The sequence below is a fragment of the Condylostylus longicornis genome, unplaced genomic scaffold, assembly GCF_029603195.1.
Source record: "Condylostylus longicornis isolate FDR11 unplaced genomic scaffold, ASM2960319v2 ptg000002l, whole genome shotgun sequence".
Taxonomy (NCBI): domain Eukaryota; kingdom Metazoa; phylum Arthropoda; class Insecta; order Diptera; family Dolichopodidae; genus Condylostylus; species Condylostylus longicornis.
Window position 1 is genome coordinate 329,719 of NW_026577971.1, and position 16,141 is coordinate 345,859.

The 16,141-nt window shown below is 24.0% G+C and overlaps 1 protein-coding gene across 8 annotated transcripts in view; it reads right to left on the bottom strand.

Moving 5' to 3' along the window:
- Nucleotides 1–16,141, bottom strand: part of LOC129605783 (protein spire) — a 162,380-nt gene that overhangs the window by 2,375 nt on the left and 143,864 nt on the right. For 7 of the 8 annotated variants that reach the window (XM_055515758.1, XM_055515723.1, XM_055515732.1 and 4 more), the window contains 3 exons: nt 4,033–4,247; nt 3,757–3,964; nt 2,127–2,180 (listed from right to left, as the gene is read on the bottom strand). In XM_055515758.1, the coding sequence (XP_055371733.1) occupies nt 2,127–2,180; nt 3,757–3,964; nt 4,033–4,247 (477 nt within the window). The remainder of the gene's footprint in view (nt 1–2,126; nt 2,181–3,756; nt 3,965–4,032; nt 4,248–16,141) is intronic. The other variant, XM_055515779.1, reaches the window with a different exon arrangement.

Consider the following 16,141-nt stretch of genomic DNA (forward strand, 5'->3'; position numbering starts at 1 on the left):
TTTCATTAGGCCTGTTCACAGAAAATTTTAAATGAAAATTTCTTGATTTGGTTTGTGTTCAAAATTGTTCTACATATTTAATTTATATTTTTTTACGATAAATTACTCTAAATCATTTAATGTTGGACTGCTTTTAACAGTAACTTCTTCTTTTTTTTCAATTTTTCGCTAATTATAATTTTTGGTGAAAATTAAAAACAAAAATTTTCTTGTTCCTCCTTTGGCCGTCATTTGCCTAATTTTTTAATTTTACAAAAAATTTTAAATTGGAAGTGATTTTTATTAAAATATTTTTGACATGTTTACCAAAAAAAAAAGGGTTTCCGCACTTCTTCATCTCCAAATGAGAAATTTAATTTAAAATACATATAATATCATTTTTCGCCCGAATTTCGGAATATGTTATTATTACATACAATAAGTTTTAATATCGTAAAATTTGTGTAAAATAAAAGTATAATATACTTTCCATATTCTTTCCGTTTTAAATTTAATTTGGTTTTTTAATTTTGTTTTTTGATATTTTTTTAGGAATTATTAAATAAGTTGGAATAAATGTTGTGTCAAACATTTTAAATTTAAAATTTTAAAAACCAAATTTACGATATCATGTTATGTAAAATGTATACCATATAATATGTACAAAATGTCAGAAGATTTGACAGAAGAATTTTATGAAAAAAATGACATTTTTCAATTTTTACAATAATACACTAATGAAAATAGAAAATGTGTGTGAAAAAATTAAGTGTTAGTTTTTTGTAATATTTTTACACTAATATAAATACAGTTCTTATTTAAAAATATTAATTGTAATAATTAAATAAATATACAATGTTAATATTTCCAATTAAATATTAAAATAAAAAAAAATAGAAAAAAAAACATAGATTTTTTTACATTTATTTTTTGATATCAAAGTACAATGAAAAAAAAAAGTGAATTATAACTACATACACAAAATTTTAAACTACAATTTATATTAAATTTTAGTACAATTTTTTGGATAATAAAAAAAAGAATTTATAATAGTTTTAGTACAATTTTAAAATTCAAATTTAAATTTGCGTTTTTTTTTCTGTAATTAAATTTAAACATTTCTACATGTAGTTTTAGAATATTTATAATTTTTTGAAATAAAATAATTTTTAAAGTGAAGAATAAAACTTTTAATTACAAAAATAAAAAATAATCAGTAATTATTCCAATTTGAATGTTTTTAAATTTCAAAATATTTTTTTCTAATTTTAATTCACAATAAGGGTATTTTCGCAATTGCATCAACAACGCATCAAACACATTGTATCATTTTCTGAAACATCAACAAAAAAATTTGACATTGTGTTGTGTTCAGAATTTATTTGATATTGTGTCTGTAATGTTGTTAACACTGAAACATTTGTCAAATTGTGTATCCAAAATTTTTTTGACGCATATATTTTTTTATATATTTATTTCAATTGTAAGTAGAAATTTTTAAATTAAATTGGCATTAAACAATTTTCTCATTAAAGTAGGCAATGGAATGAAATAATACAAAGCATCAAGATTTTTCATTTACAGTAAAATAATACAATGTTTATGCAATGTACAATTTTGACAAAATCGTACAACTTTTATATAATGATTCCGAACAAACCCTTGCTTGGTAAAATTCTATTTAATTTTCAATTTCAATTTTCTTAACAAATTTTTTTTCAGTGTATGTTTTGACATATTATGTCAAAATTGTTGTTTATTGTCAAATATTATGAAAGATAAAATATCATTATTTTTTGGGAAACTTCGAAAGAATTTTTATATTTTATAATTAAATTTTGAATTTTAAAATGTTTCAAATTTTGTGCGGAATAAAATTAAAAAAGAAAAATTATTACAAGTGTAACAAATTATTTAAAATCTAAACTAAGTGACAAAACATAAAAAAATTTTGGTTTTCCATTAAAAAATTGTGTAAAAAATAAAAATGAATTGAAAATTACTAATTAAATTTATTTTAAATGAAAATTTAATATTTTAACACAAAACATAAGAAATTACATAATTTTAATAATTTGAAACAGAGAAAAAAAATAGAAATATTTTTTTTTTCATAATTAATTAATTTTTATCAAATTGAAAATTACATTCGAGAGCGTTATCAAAAAACCTATGGTATTCGTCTTGCGTTACGGTATCCTCTGTAAAAAATTAATTTTTTTTTTTAAAACAATTTTTTTAATTTTAATTAGAATTATTTCTTTAAATAAAATATAAAATAATATAATAAAAAAAAAAAAATTTTATTCAATAAAAATTTCGTAATTGTTTGCAAAAAAAAATTTTTGTAGGCGTGTATATAGTGTGTTTTTTGAAAGAATACCATAATTCAAAAAAAAACAAGGGAAAAACGCAAAATATTGTAATAAAAATTCACAATTTCAATTATAAGTGTGTATGTATATATAGATTTACATTTATATATGTCTTAAAATTTATAAAATTTTAAAATATAAATATAAAATAAAATAAGGTTTAAAATGTTAGCATTTGGGGTATAAAGAACACATTTGAAAGTTCCAAATAATTTCAAAGTTGGGAAAATTTAATTGACGAAGTTGGTTTCCTTGTATATATCTAGGGTCTTTATGTTCTGACAGAAAACCCTAGATATAATTCAACTTGCAATAGACAAATTTGTTCAGTGAATTTTTAGTGGGATTAAGTATTTTGTGGGAGGTGGGGTGGGGCTTTTAATTTTATGTACAATTTATTGGAATTTGAATATTTTATTAATAAATATTTTAATCAAAAAAATTAATTTGATTTTAAATTTTGAATCATGTTTGAACAAATTTGGTTCAAGTTGGAGCCCTTTAAATTTCAATATTAAATATTATGAAAGCTGTAGTTTTAAACCTTTTTTTTTTTTAATTAAAAATAAAATATTAAACGTGTGTGTATACAAAAGAATAACTTATTTTCTATTATTCAAAATATTTTTTAAATAAAAATTTATGAGTAAAATAAAAAAAAATTTTGTATTTGTAATTTTAATTTTACATTGTAAAAGTGTTTACGTTTATTTGTATAATTTAAGTATAATATATTAGGTATAATTTGTTCATTTGCTGCAACAAGTGACATAACTCAAAAAAAATACGATTTTCAAGTTATTTATGAGTTATACAGAGATCCGATATTCTCTAGCTTGAAAATTATTGTTTAGAATAAATTATAAAATAATTAATTGTAATATTTCAAAAATTCGTTTTTATTAAATGTACCAGTTTTATTTTGAGTTATGGCAGTGTTGCCGTAAACGAGCAATTTGTATATAAATTATAATATTGTTTTGGTATATAAATAATTTGTTTCTTTCTGAACATACTGTTATTTTATGACTTACAAACTAACAACACCATACCAAAAAATTTAAGACAAAACTCAAAAATATTTATGTGCATTATAAACAATAAAAATAATAATTATACAACTATGGTGTTAAAATATGAATTGAAAAATCAAAATTGAAAAAAAAAAATCAACTTAAAACCAAAAATTTTAATCTAAACTAAGTATTTAAATTACAAAATATTATTTAATAATTTGTATAAATAATAAGACAGAAAAACAAAAAAAAAAAAATTTATTTTTTAGATACCTTAATAACCAAATAATATAAAATGAAATAATAAAAAAATATAAAATAAAATGGTGAAATTAATAAATTTTTTATAAATTTATTTACAGAAAATTTAGAAATTTTTAACATACTTGTTCGTCTTATAACACTTTTATTTGATGAATTTGATGAATTTGTTGTTTCTTTACTTGTTGTATAACCAGCAATTGGATATGCTGGCATTTTTGGTTGTGAAAAATTATTTAATTGTTGTATTGATTGTTGTTGTTGTTGATGTTGTTGTTGTTGAGCCATTGATCTACTACAATAATCTATTTCATCTATATTGGAATAAGGATCCTAAAACAAACAATAGAAATATGGTATAATAAAACAATAATAATAATGAAATACTTATTTCAACTTACATGCATCATATGAGAGAGGTCAGTTTTATTATTTGATTTTTGTGAATTTTTTGTAATTGATCTACTACTGCCAGCAGTTGAATTTGAAATTGATGATGAACATGTCATATTATTATTATTTGTTATTGTTGTTGATGATGTCGATGACGATGATATTGAAAATTTATCATCATTATATTTTAGAGATTCATGTTGTTGGCTTGTTGATGGAAGCACTATAAATATAAAAATAATATAAAAAAAATTATTAAATTAAAATTCAATAAATAGGTTATCTAATTAAAAAATTTACGATAAAGACTTAAGTATGTAAGTGATTTTTTAAATAGAATATTCTGAATTTGGAAAATATTTGTTTCCAATTATAAAAAAGTTTTTTGTGACATACTATCATTATATATTTTTATAATCAAAAAGCAAAATTTTGTAAACGTCAGTCAATGTCAATTACATCGCCATCTACAATTAATTTTTTGTACTTTTTATTTTGATTCTCATAATTGTTATAATTGTTTGGTAATAATTGTGTTTCCACATAAATTTCATTTTCGTTTAAATTGAAAACAGAACAAAAGCGATTTTCCGTGGCGAAATGTCAGAACACATTAAAATGGAATTATGTGAAATTACCGCCAGTGGTTTTTTTCTACATTATATATTTTCCATGTATGTGTACATGAACAGTAATATAATATTACTGTTCATCGCTTTGGTTATGTTTTTAGAATTAAGATGTTTTCATTTTAATTTCATCTTAACATGTACATACATTTGCATAATTATTACAATCAGTTCTTCTTTAAATTTGAAAAAATGTGTAGGTTTATTTGAGTGTAATGTTGTAATCTTTCACTTTAATTCAAAATCAAATTGAATTTCCTCAACACTACAAATAAAATTTTATGAAGAAAACAGTTAAACAATTCCATATTTCAGTTTAGGCGGGTGTTATTTATAAGCACACAAACATTTTATGAATACATAAGCTCTTTTCTATTTAGTTGTTCTTAATTCACGTTCGAAAACATGTCGAAATACAAAAATATTCTTTTCAACTTTGATATTAGGTGAAAATCTAAAAAAAACAACGCAATACAATTTTTATAATAGTTTTTTTAAATATTAAAATTCTTTTGAAAATATTTTAATATTTTCATCGGAAAATAAAAAAAAAATTGCATTCAACCAATTTTACATGCATGATTTGCTCATTTTTTATTAACTTTTTTATTTCTCATATTTTCATATACAAATAAAACAAGTATGAAAAGAAGTTTCCTATATTTTATCTTCATTTTATAGAATTTTCACGCCTTTAGAACACAGAAAAGATATTCAAGTTTTGACGTTTAGTTCAGACACTTAGTTCAGAAAAAAAAAATATTTTGTTTGCCAACTTTAATACTGTAAATAATTTTTCAAAGTTAGTATGAAAATACACACGTCTTAATGCTCATTTCATGTTTTAAATTTCTACATAAATTTTCTAAAAATAAAAAAAATGTTTTTTTTTTTATAAAAATTCTTTATAATATTTTGATAATTAATCATGGCTGCCTTTTGAAGGATGGCAATAAATTGAAATAATTATAAATGACTCAACCATATTAAAGAAACTTATGTGTTATGTTAATTGTGGTATCTTGGAAGGAAAGACCGCAATATAGGTTGATTAAAATTTAAGATTTTATTTTAGTTAAAAATATAATGAAACCATTACTGATATACTCGTAGTATATTAACAGTTAGATTAGGTTAGATCAACAGTTTTGGTAGTTAATTTTAATTCATAAATTTTTAATTTAGCAACATTTTAATACTTCGCATATTTCAATAAAAAGAACAGAAAGATGGTAGAAAGTCGTTTTTTTTTATAATTGTTCAGACAGACACCCACACTATAATATGTATGGCAGATTTACAACTGAATTGGCATTTACTGAAGGACATTTTTTGCCTTAATGTAATCTAATATGTTATATGTTTAATGTTATATTGCATGACAGTTTGAACATTATTTTGATGTATTTATCAATTTAATTACGGTAAGTTTTCGTCAAGTACAATTTATATGGAAGAAATTTGCAAAATAAATACTTTTACCCCTTTTATAATGTTCTTTTTATATACCTTCAAGACTTTATTATAAAAAAATTCATATTTAATATATGAACTTATCTTTGGCAGTGTCCGGCTCTGGGCGGGACCAGTCTGCTCACGTGAGGTAGAGCAATTCAAAATAGCGGCAATGCTCTCTTTAGTTTTAATTAAATACAGATAAATAAATATGACTCAAATTAATAAAGACTTGCCTAAAATTGAGACAATTAAGGTGAGGCAATTTGTACACAGTATATACAGTGCATACTATTTAAATTGTGCGACTACACCGCTATTACAGGTCTATAACTTATATTACCAAGTTGTAACTATTTCCGTAAATTATTTTTAAAATATTTTTTTCTCTCACTTTTTATTAAACCTAAAATAGAAAATCTCTTATTCATATTCTTTTCTTTTTACTTTACATTAGCTTTAGTGTGTGAAATTAAATGGAATACCGGATAAACTAACTATTTTTGAATTATAAATAGAATAAAATATTTAATAAAAAGTTTTAAAAATACTCTTGAAAAGAAAATAAAAATTGCAAGCAATGGGTAATGAAGCTAAAAACAAAGAGAAAAGAGAAAAAATATTATTATTGACATTTTTATCTTCTCAGTAACAGTAAATCTTGAATTTTAAATAAAATTTTTAGTAAAATTATTTAAGATTTTTATGATGTTTGTTGAAAACGAGAATCGAATGTAAGTATACGTTTTTGTAAAGCTATACGTATACTTAGCTTCATCAAGAATATTGTATTTCAAATATTTATTTTTTTTTAGAATAAATAACATATAGTGACGCCATTTTACTTTTCGCATATTTATTGGAGAGTTTCCAAAAATTAGAAAAAATTCTTTAAAAATTTTTAATTTTACAAGTTAAATGATTAAATATAAAATCTTAAAAAAAAAAAACAAATGACCCCAAGTAGGGCGCCAGTTTTTTCAATTTTTTCAATTACGCTCTTTCTCTTGAGTTTTAGAAAGAGAATTGAAGCCGGCACGAAATATTTTTAGGAAGTGAGAATAGATAAAGTAATTAATGGAAGTTTGGATTCTACACAGATGGAAATGTAGCAAGTATGATACACAAAAACTGTTATATATCTAGTCGCAATCACTGTTATTTTAGTGAACGCATATGAAGATTCAAAAAGTTATAAAAATGGCTTGGTATTAAGCATATGTTTTACAATTTTACCCATTTAAATTAATTTTTTAACCTAAAATTTGAAATTAAAATTTACATAAATTTATAGAAATCCTTTTCTAGTTTGTTTTTTAAATTCAAAAAAAAAAATCATAGATTACGTACTCTCACGTACATCTGTTATTATTTTTCCCTCCTCCATTAATTTTTTGTTTTTTTTTTTTACATATAATAAATCTAAATGTAAACTTTTAATCTAAATTTAACACTATAATAGAACATTTTATTATATATTTATATATATATAGTTCAACACACATTGTATGTATGTATATAATTATTTGTTTATAAATGTATTCATAATTTTAGCTTCATTTATACTATAATAACTAGATCACGGCCGAGTTTTCAAAAGAATAATGAAGAAGAAAAAAAAATTACAAATTTTTAAAAAAGATGGTTATTACAAGTATTCGTGATATTTACGCTCGATTATTTCTCATTGTAAAAACAAAAAAAAAATAAATGAGTTTTATATCACAAATTTACTTTTATATATTTATACATTTATTCATGTAAAATTTTGTTACCGGCAATAATTTCATAAATTCATATAGAAGAGTAAATAAATTTTGTGTGAAATTATTATGAGATTTAGTTGAATACTATGTCTAGATAGCAGTTTACGTAATTATTTTCAGAATGGGCTTAGGATATGAGGTCTTCTAAATCTAATTTTCTAAAACTTATCTGATTAGAGAACTGACAAATAGGTTTTTTGAGTACTCCGTATGATTATGTATATAGAGTTTCTATAGAGAACTATACGTGCTCAAATATTTTGTTACGGACTAAGTAAATATGATTCAAAAATTTAAATAATAGTCCATTAATAAGGCTGGAAATTGTGAGAGAACAACAACATAAAATTATTTTAGTATATTACATTTCATCGGAAGGAGTGACAACGGCTACATTTACTGATAATACATCAGTTATCGCAATATGGCGAATTGAAAATGAATCTACACAAAAATTACAAAAGGCCAATGATGAGATATCAAAATGGACTAGAAAGTGGAATATAAAGCTTAACGGGGTGAAATCAGTGCACGTGAATTTCACTAATAGGAAAACTGACAATTCACTTTCGGTTCGGATAAATGGCGTCTTAATTCCGTTCGCAAACATTATTTGGGAAGTGAAGTATTTGGCAATGACATTGGACACAAACCTCAGATGGAAGGGCACATAAAGAAAAAGAGATCTCAACTTGAGTAGGAATACAGGAAGTTTAAATGGCTTTTAGAAAGGCGTTCTTCTTTGTCAATATACAACAAAGTTTTGATATATAATCAAATATTTAAGCCTGTCTAGGCTTACGGTATTCAATTATGGGGTTGCGCTGCGCAGACTCATATTCAATCTATTCAAAGATTTCAAAATAAGGTACTACAAGACATGGTAAACGCCCCTTGGTATGTCCGTAATTTCGATATACACAGGGATCTCACAATTCTAAGTGTCACGGACGAAATTAAAAGGCAATGAGCCAATCATAAAATGTGTTTATCTAATCATGTCAACATCGAGGCGGCTCGATTGGTTGACAATCAAAACTTTGTTAGGAGACTTAAACGTACAAGACTGCTCGTGTTAGTTTAATGTTTTTTATCTGGAACAATGAACACTTAGTACGCTATTGTGCCAGACCAAAAACTGGTGAATCAAAAAAGTAAGACCAAAATTAATGGTTAGTCGTTTCCGACTAGTTTTATAAATTATTTTGAGGAGGGTGTTTTTTAGGGGACTAAAGCTCCACCTTACTGCTTTTCGTTTGGCAGTGTCCTTCGAGATTTTTCACACTTCCTCCCGGTAAAAAAAAAATATTACATTTCGAAAATTCATTAACGTTAATTTTCTGTATTTTTGAAAACGTTCAGACAAATGATTTTAATTGTTGTGTTATGTGAGGAAGTGGCTATTGAAGATTTTATTTGTACTAAGATTTAACAAGTTTTCTCGAAGTCTGTGAGTATTTCTCAGTAAGAGAATGACTAAAAGAAACTAAATAAATAGAAATTATGTACAAATTTTCTTTAATATTTCATAAAATGCCACTCGCATTGCCAGTAACATTTTCTTATAACTGTTATTTACATTATAATATAAAAACGTAAAGTATGAATTAAACTTATAAGTATAATAAGAAAAAATAATAGAAAAATATTCATTTAAAAAGCATTAAACGAATATTATATCCTTCCATTTCATTTGGAATATGCATAACACATATTAGAGATATAGACTTACGAGTATATTATGGATGCGTTCTTATTATTTTACTACGGGAGGGAGAGGGAGAGATAAGTATAAGGATTATTGTAAGTTATAACTATTTAGACCTCCTTCCATTTTATATACTAAAAATGCAAAAATTTCCAGGTGAAAAAGAATTTCCTGCATGTATGTGTGTGTGTGTAACAAAATACTTAAAGTGGTTAATATGCATAAAAAAAAAACAAAAAAATAAGAAAGATTCAAGTAGCATACGAGCGGTAGTAAAAGGAAAAAAATAAAATGAGGAACAACAAGGAAATCAAAAATAATTTCAGCATTTTTTTTTCTTAAGTTCAAAATAAAAAGCAAAGTTTTTGTTCTAATTTTGAAAAAAAAAACAAAAAAAGAAAATCTCAAAAGTTTTCTCTTTCTTTCTTTGTTTTTTATTTTTAACATATTTTTGAAAGTTTTCTGGAAACGCTTAACTTTATAAAAGGATTGTGCCTAAAGTGTTTTGCTTTTAGCAATTTTTTTTATACTTCATCTATTCAACTATAAGGTACACAAACTATTTATTAAACCGATACTTTGTGAGTGTATAAGGATGCCCTTTCAAAACCTAAAAAATAATTACGAGTATGTATGTAAATTTTTGAATATAATTTCGAAATTGGAACAGTAACCTGCAATCTAGCTATACACGCATTAATACGTGTGTGATGGCAATATTTTAAATGCAAATAAGTAAATATAAATAAATTCCAGCGGCATGCAGTAGAAAATATGTGGAATGCAGGCGTTGAATTAATAGTGCGCGACAAGTAAAAGATAAAATGCGGCAGGTGGAAGATTTTATAATATGCTGTAGCCAGAAGAAAATATATTCGTAGGGCAATGAATTTCTTTGAAACAGAATAGAATCAAGAATCTGCTTGTTTAATGATGAAGATTAGAATCAGTTACCGTTATCAGTAACAGTTATTTCAAATTACTCTTTTTCTTTCCCGGAGATGGGCGGAAATATGCGGCTTACGATTTTTCATACAAGTTTTTGGGGATTCTCACCCTTACCTTATTCAAATAAGCGGAATCCATTTAATCCTGATAGAACGCAATACAGCAGCTAATAAAAAAACTTTAAGATAAACTAAATTTTCCGTCGAAATTTTAATGTAAATTTTAAATGGGTGAAATACCCATATGTAATACGATTTGTTTTGTTGCCAAACCCTTTTTAAATGGATTGTGAAGAGACAATGTCTAATATCTGACATATTAGACTTCTTATAGCATTAAAAATTTGAAGTTTCCAAATAATCGGTTGGTCAATCAATCTTTAAGAACATGGTTTGCAACTTCACTATAGAACTTTTTTTTTTTGTAAGCCTAGTGAAAAACTTCCTTATTTATTCGGCCCATAATAAAACAATTCTCTTTTAGAAAAATTCTTATTTTGTTTGACATTTGTAAAAGACTGGTCTACCACTAAATTCTCAGTGAGGTTATTCAATTCTGCCCAATTGCCTTTTTATAATTGCAATAATTTCTAGAAATCCTTGTTCTACTTTTTTTTGCCTTCTCCTCTGCTTTTTAACTACAGTAGATTTTAGATATTTTCTGTTTTGTTCTTTTTCAACTTTAACATTTTTTTCCTGATGAAATCTTTATGTATAAAGATTAAAGAATTTTCTACTCTACATAAGTACACACATATACATAAATGTACATGGTTTATGTAAGCATGTATACATTATAAATTATAGGTGAACATTGTGTATGGAAATTTGAACCTAATGACCTTATTTTACAAATAAAAGGAAATTCTTAAAGGAAGAAGAAAAAAAAATGGAAAATTTCAAAAAAATTTAAAAAGTTTTTTTTTTGTTTTTTTTTTTTTAAATTTTATTTCCATATCATTAATCCTTGCGCTGCATCATTTATAAAATACATGCCTCTACATTCGTATAATATGAAATTAAAATTTTAAAATATGTGAAAATTTGTGTATTTGTTGTGTGTGTATATGGGAAAACATTAAAAATTATAATAAACCGTATTTATTTTTGAAAAGTTTCTATTTTTTTTATACCGTTTTAATTTTAAAAACTGGTCGTTATCGTATAACTGTATCTCATAACGATTTTATTCAAAGTAATTTATTGGTATGACCTGTTTTTTTCTATATAGCATACCTATAGGCTCTTTCCTCCTCCTTTCATTTAATTTATTTATTTAATTTTAAAATTATAGCATGCCAAAAGAATATAAAAAAAAAATAATTTTTAACTATATACATATATTGTGTACAATTTATAAGCGTCTATGTATATAATATTTAGGTATATGAGAACGCCCTCAGAATAAAAAAAAAACAAAACAAAATCATGGTTTTATTTTTTAATGGATATTAAATTTAAAATATTTTTAAAATTTTATGCATTCAAAAGAAGCTCCATTATATACAGAAATTCAATTTATTAATGATGTGGCCCCGTCTGTCGTTTATTTTATATAAAAATTAAAATTTATTTTTAAAATAAATTAATAGGGGAACTATATTGTATGTAGTGATCCTAAGAGATCATTTATAATTTTAAATAATGATATTAATTATATTCAATGATTTATTTTCAATCATTCCAATTAAATTCTTTACTGCTATTAAAAATTATTCAATAGTATTTATATTTCTTTTAGTACTTATACTTCTTGTTCAAATAATTAAATGTATATATATATCAAATATGGGTCAATAAACTTGTCATGGAATTGAATCGCTGAGTATAATCAAAAAGAGCTTAGAAATTAAAAAGAAAATAAATAAAATAATGAAGAATAAGAATAAGAGTATGACAACAACTTATTTGACTTGCATGGTAAAATGCAATTAAATAAAAAAAAAAAATGAATCGGTAAAAAATTGATTGACCTAATAAAAATTTGATTTAATTTTGATTAATGTCACGAAATTTGACTAATCAAATATCATAAATCAGAAATCATTAAAATTCCTATTATATTTTATAAAGACAATAGAATGCGGATATCAAATTTCAAAAACTCACTGGTGGTAATATCCAATTTAAATAATAAAAAATTTCACAGTTATGAAATGTTTCTACTATATTAACTGGCGCCCCGCATTGGGTATCACATTTTGCAAAATTATTTCAATAATTTTTTGATTTAAATTATTAAAATAAATTAAACCACTATGGCAATATTTATTAACGATAAGAAAAACTTGAATGAAATTCAATTAATATTTTCATTTTCTTAACAATGAGCCTCTTACACAAGCTTGAGCCTTTTATACAAGTTTGAGTACAAAATATCAGGATAATATTAATATTATTTAATTAATTAAATTCTTTTATATTTAAATAAAGAATAAAAGAAAAAATTAAATTATAATTTTGTAAAGGAGTAATTTGTTGAACAAAAGATTAAATATAAGGATGGAACTATTCTGATTGGAAAAAATTTCTGATAATTATTTTAAGGGAATTAATAAAAATATTTTTGAATAGTTCATTCATATGAATTTGATTTCAGATCAAATTTCAGAAATATTGACCAAATTATTGAGGGTAGTTTGGGTAATTTTAAAGAATTTCGAGGGTTTAGTTTAATTGAATTTCCCAATATTATCATGGTAATCGAATAAGTTTGCTCAAAAATAATTGTTAACATTAGATCAAGTTTTAATAACTAAATTAGGCAATACTGTAACATAATTATGTTGAACATCTAGATTTGTTTTCAAATTTTGAGGTTGAATTTAGTTAAAAATGAGATCAGGTCTAATCTAACCTTAAATGTAAATTTTATCAATTCAGTCCGTATATAAAACTGATTGGCTTATTTCGGGTTGGAATTGTATTTTGAGTATTTTCTTCATTAACTAACTCTACAAATTAAAATTGAATTTCTAAGGTAAAATTAAATTAATAATAATTTGATCAATTTAAAGTCAAAAAGTGTTGTTTTGTTTCTCTTGAAAGAAATTTCAAAACAATACAAACATTTATCAATAGTCTAAACTGAGAGAGAGAGAGAGAGAACTGTCACTACTGTCAGTAAATTTGATTTATTACGATTATATAACAAGAAGATCAGAAGCATAACTACATGTTTGTTTATGAAATTTCTGAAAATTTAATCTTCGAGCACTGTACACTTTGGAACAAGTAAAAATTCTTTAAAGATGTAAATTCATTCATTTTTGTGAAAAAAGAGATTGTGAGATGTGCTTAATGAATATACAAACAAAAAAGGAATATTTCTCTTTTATTTTTATTATTTCTTTTGTTTTTCGAAGAATTTACTATTTTCTATGTTATATTAGTACACATATAGAGTTTGAATTGTTGACAATATTGTTTCATTTTTTGGCCGCAGGGATTCATTAAGTTGAATGTGATAAGTTTTTAGTAAGTATGTCGTACGTGTCGCAAACATATAAGCTTATAAACTATATATAAAGAAAAAGAAAACAGAATAAAAATTTTGAGTTTGTTTTTGCCAATTTCAACATTTTAGAAAGAAAAACAGACCATAAGTGTATATACAATTGCTCTAATAAGCCGCTTTTGTGTGGATGTACTATAGACCTGTACTATGACAATTGAACTTAGTAAAAGTTCATGAGTTCATAAGAACGATTTGAAGGAGAAAAATATATGAATAATTTATAAATTAAAGAAAATTTAAAAAAAAAAAAAGAAATATAAAAAACAATGGCGAGCATTCTAAAAAAACAAATATTAGGGTAACATTTTTGTTCAAGGTATTCAATATTTTGTTTATTTTATTTAACTTATAGGATAACTATATAATTTTTGGTAGGTTACAGTGCCTTGCGTTAATTGCGCACATAAGAAAGTCTCTATATCTCTATAAGGATAATTTTTGTTGTTCGGAACATATTGCATGGATTTGAGAAACTGCCCAACTCCTCTGACGATCAGAAAATGTGTTTGATGGCTAAATATTTGGATTTTGTAATTTTTTTTTTGTCTTTGATTTTTGATGGTATTTTTTACAGTACGACCTTACTTGCGCTAAATATATGCACATATTTTATAATGCTCTCACTCGCGAACCGAACCGTGATCGGATGCTTTTCGATGAAACGGGTTTAGTTGTTTTCTTTGATTTTTCACAACGATTTTATATCTATAAAGTTAAATTTTAAAAAAGTTTTTAAAAAATTTGAATAATAATTTTTTTTTATATGAAATTTCATTTATGTAATTAAGAGCAGTAAAAAGTTTCATATTTTATGTTCTCAAGGACTAAAAAATGTAAGTATGCGTGTGTATGTTTCCAAGAAGTTTTTTGATAAAAATTTTTCTTTGTACTTGTGGAATGTATGTGTAAACATACAAAAATATTTTTGAGATTTTATTTCTTTTACTGAAAATATTTGGTTCACATTTGGTTCTCTTCCCCCCAATCTACTTTAAATTTTAAGTATATGAGAGCTTTGTGTGCATATTTTCGTAGTGTTCACGTTTTCTTATTGTTATTCTTAGCGAGAGTAAAAAATTTTCATGTAAATTGTAGACATTATGTCAGCAATTCTAATGGAGATGATAATTTGTTTTTTCGGTGTGTCCTAGACATTTACGACTGTACTCGTAAGTACATAATGTAAGCACGTTTGAATAATTTGACACTCACCATAGATGTAATTTGATACGACAATAACTTGGACATATGAGTAATTACTGTTAAATTAACATTTTATTATTCATATAATACATATTGGATATTAAGCAAAATTTTTATAGTGACCTAAATAGGGTTCGAACCCAAGAATCTGGAGTAAAAGAACCGGTGCCAAAGCCATGGCAACATTAATCAGATAGAATAGAATTAGGGAATGTTAAATTTTCATAACCAATGCCAAATAATGTTGAAAATAAATTTTTAAAATAAATAATATTGCATAAATTAAGGCGAAATTTTCAATTTAAAAAGAGCTATGAACAAAAAAAATTATTTTTTTGTTATAATTTGCAACAAATTTTTTTTCACATTTATTCAAGCAGTAAAAAACAAATAATTTTTTCTATATATTAGAAATTTTATAAGTTAAACAAGAATTTGCGTAGGGCTTCGACGAGTGTTATAAATTTAAAGTCAAAAAAATTTAAAATCTGTTTTAAAAACTACATGTGTGGAAGAAATTAATTCTTAAAGTTTATGTTAAAATTCCAAGAATCTATTCTGAACAATTTTATGCTCTTAGAGAGGATTGGTTTAATAAATTTTTTACTACCATAGTTTTCCTGTGTTCATGATTTTCTTCTCCCCGTGCTCTCGTCTAATTAATACTGATTGATATGCTCACATCTTAGATTTTATATTTTATATAGAGTTAAAAATAAGTTTTCTTGAAAATGTCAAAATATTTAATTATTTCTTAAGGAATTGAAATTTAATATTATTGTATATGTATGGGTGTATATAGAATAATATCTTTGAGAAATCCTTGTAACATTTTAAATCATTTCTTTATTGTTTTACTATATACTAGTAGTTGTATAGTTGTAGCATAATA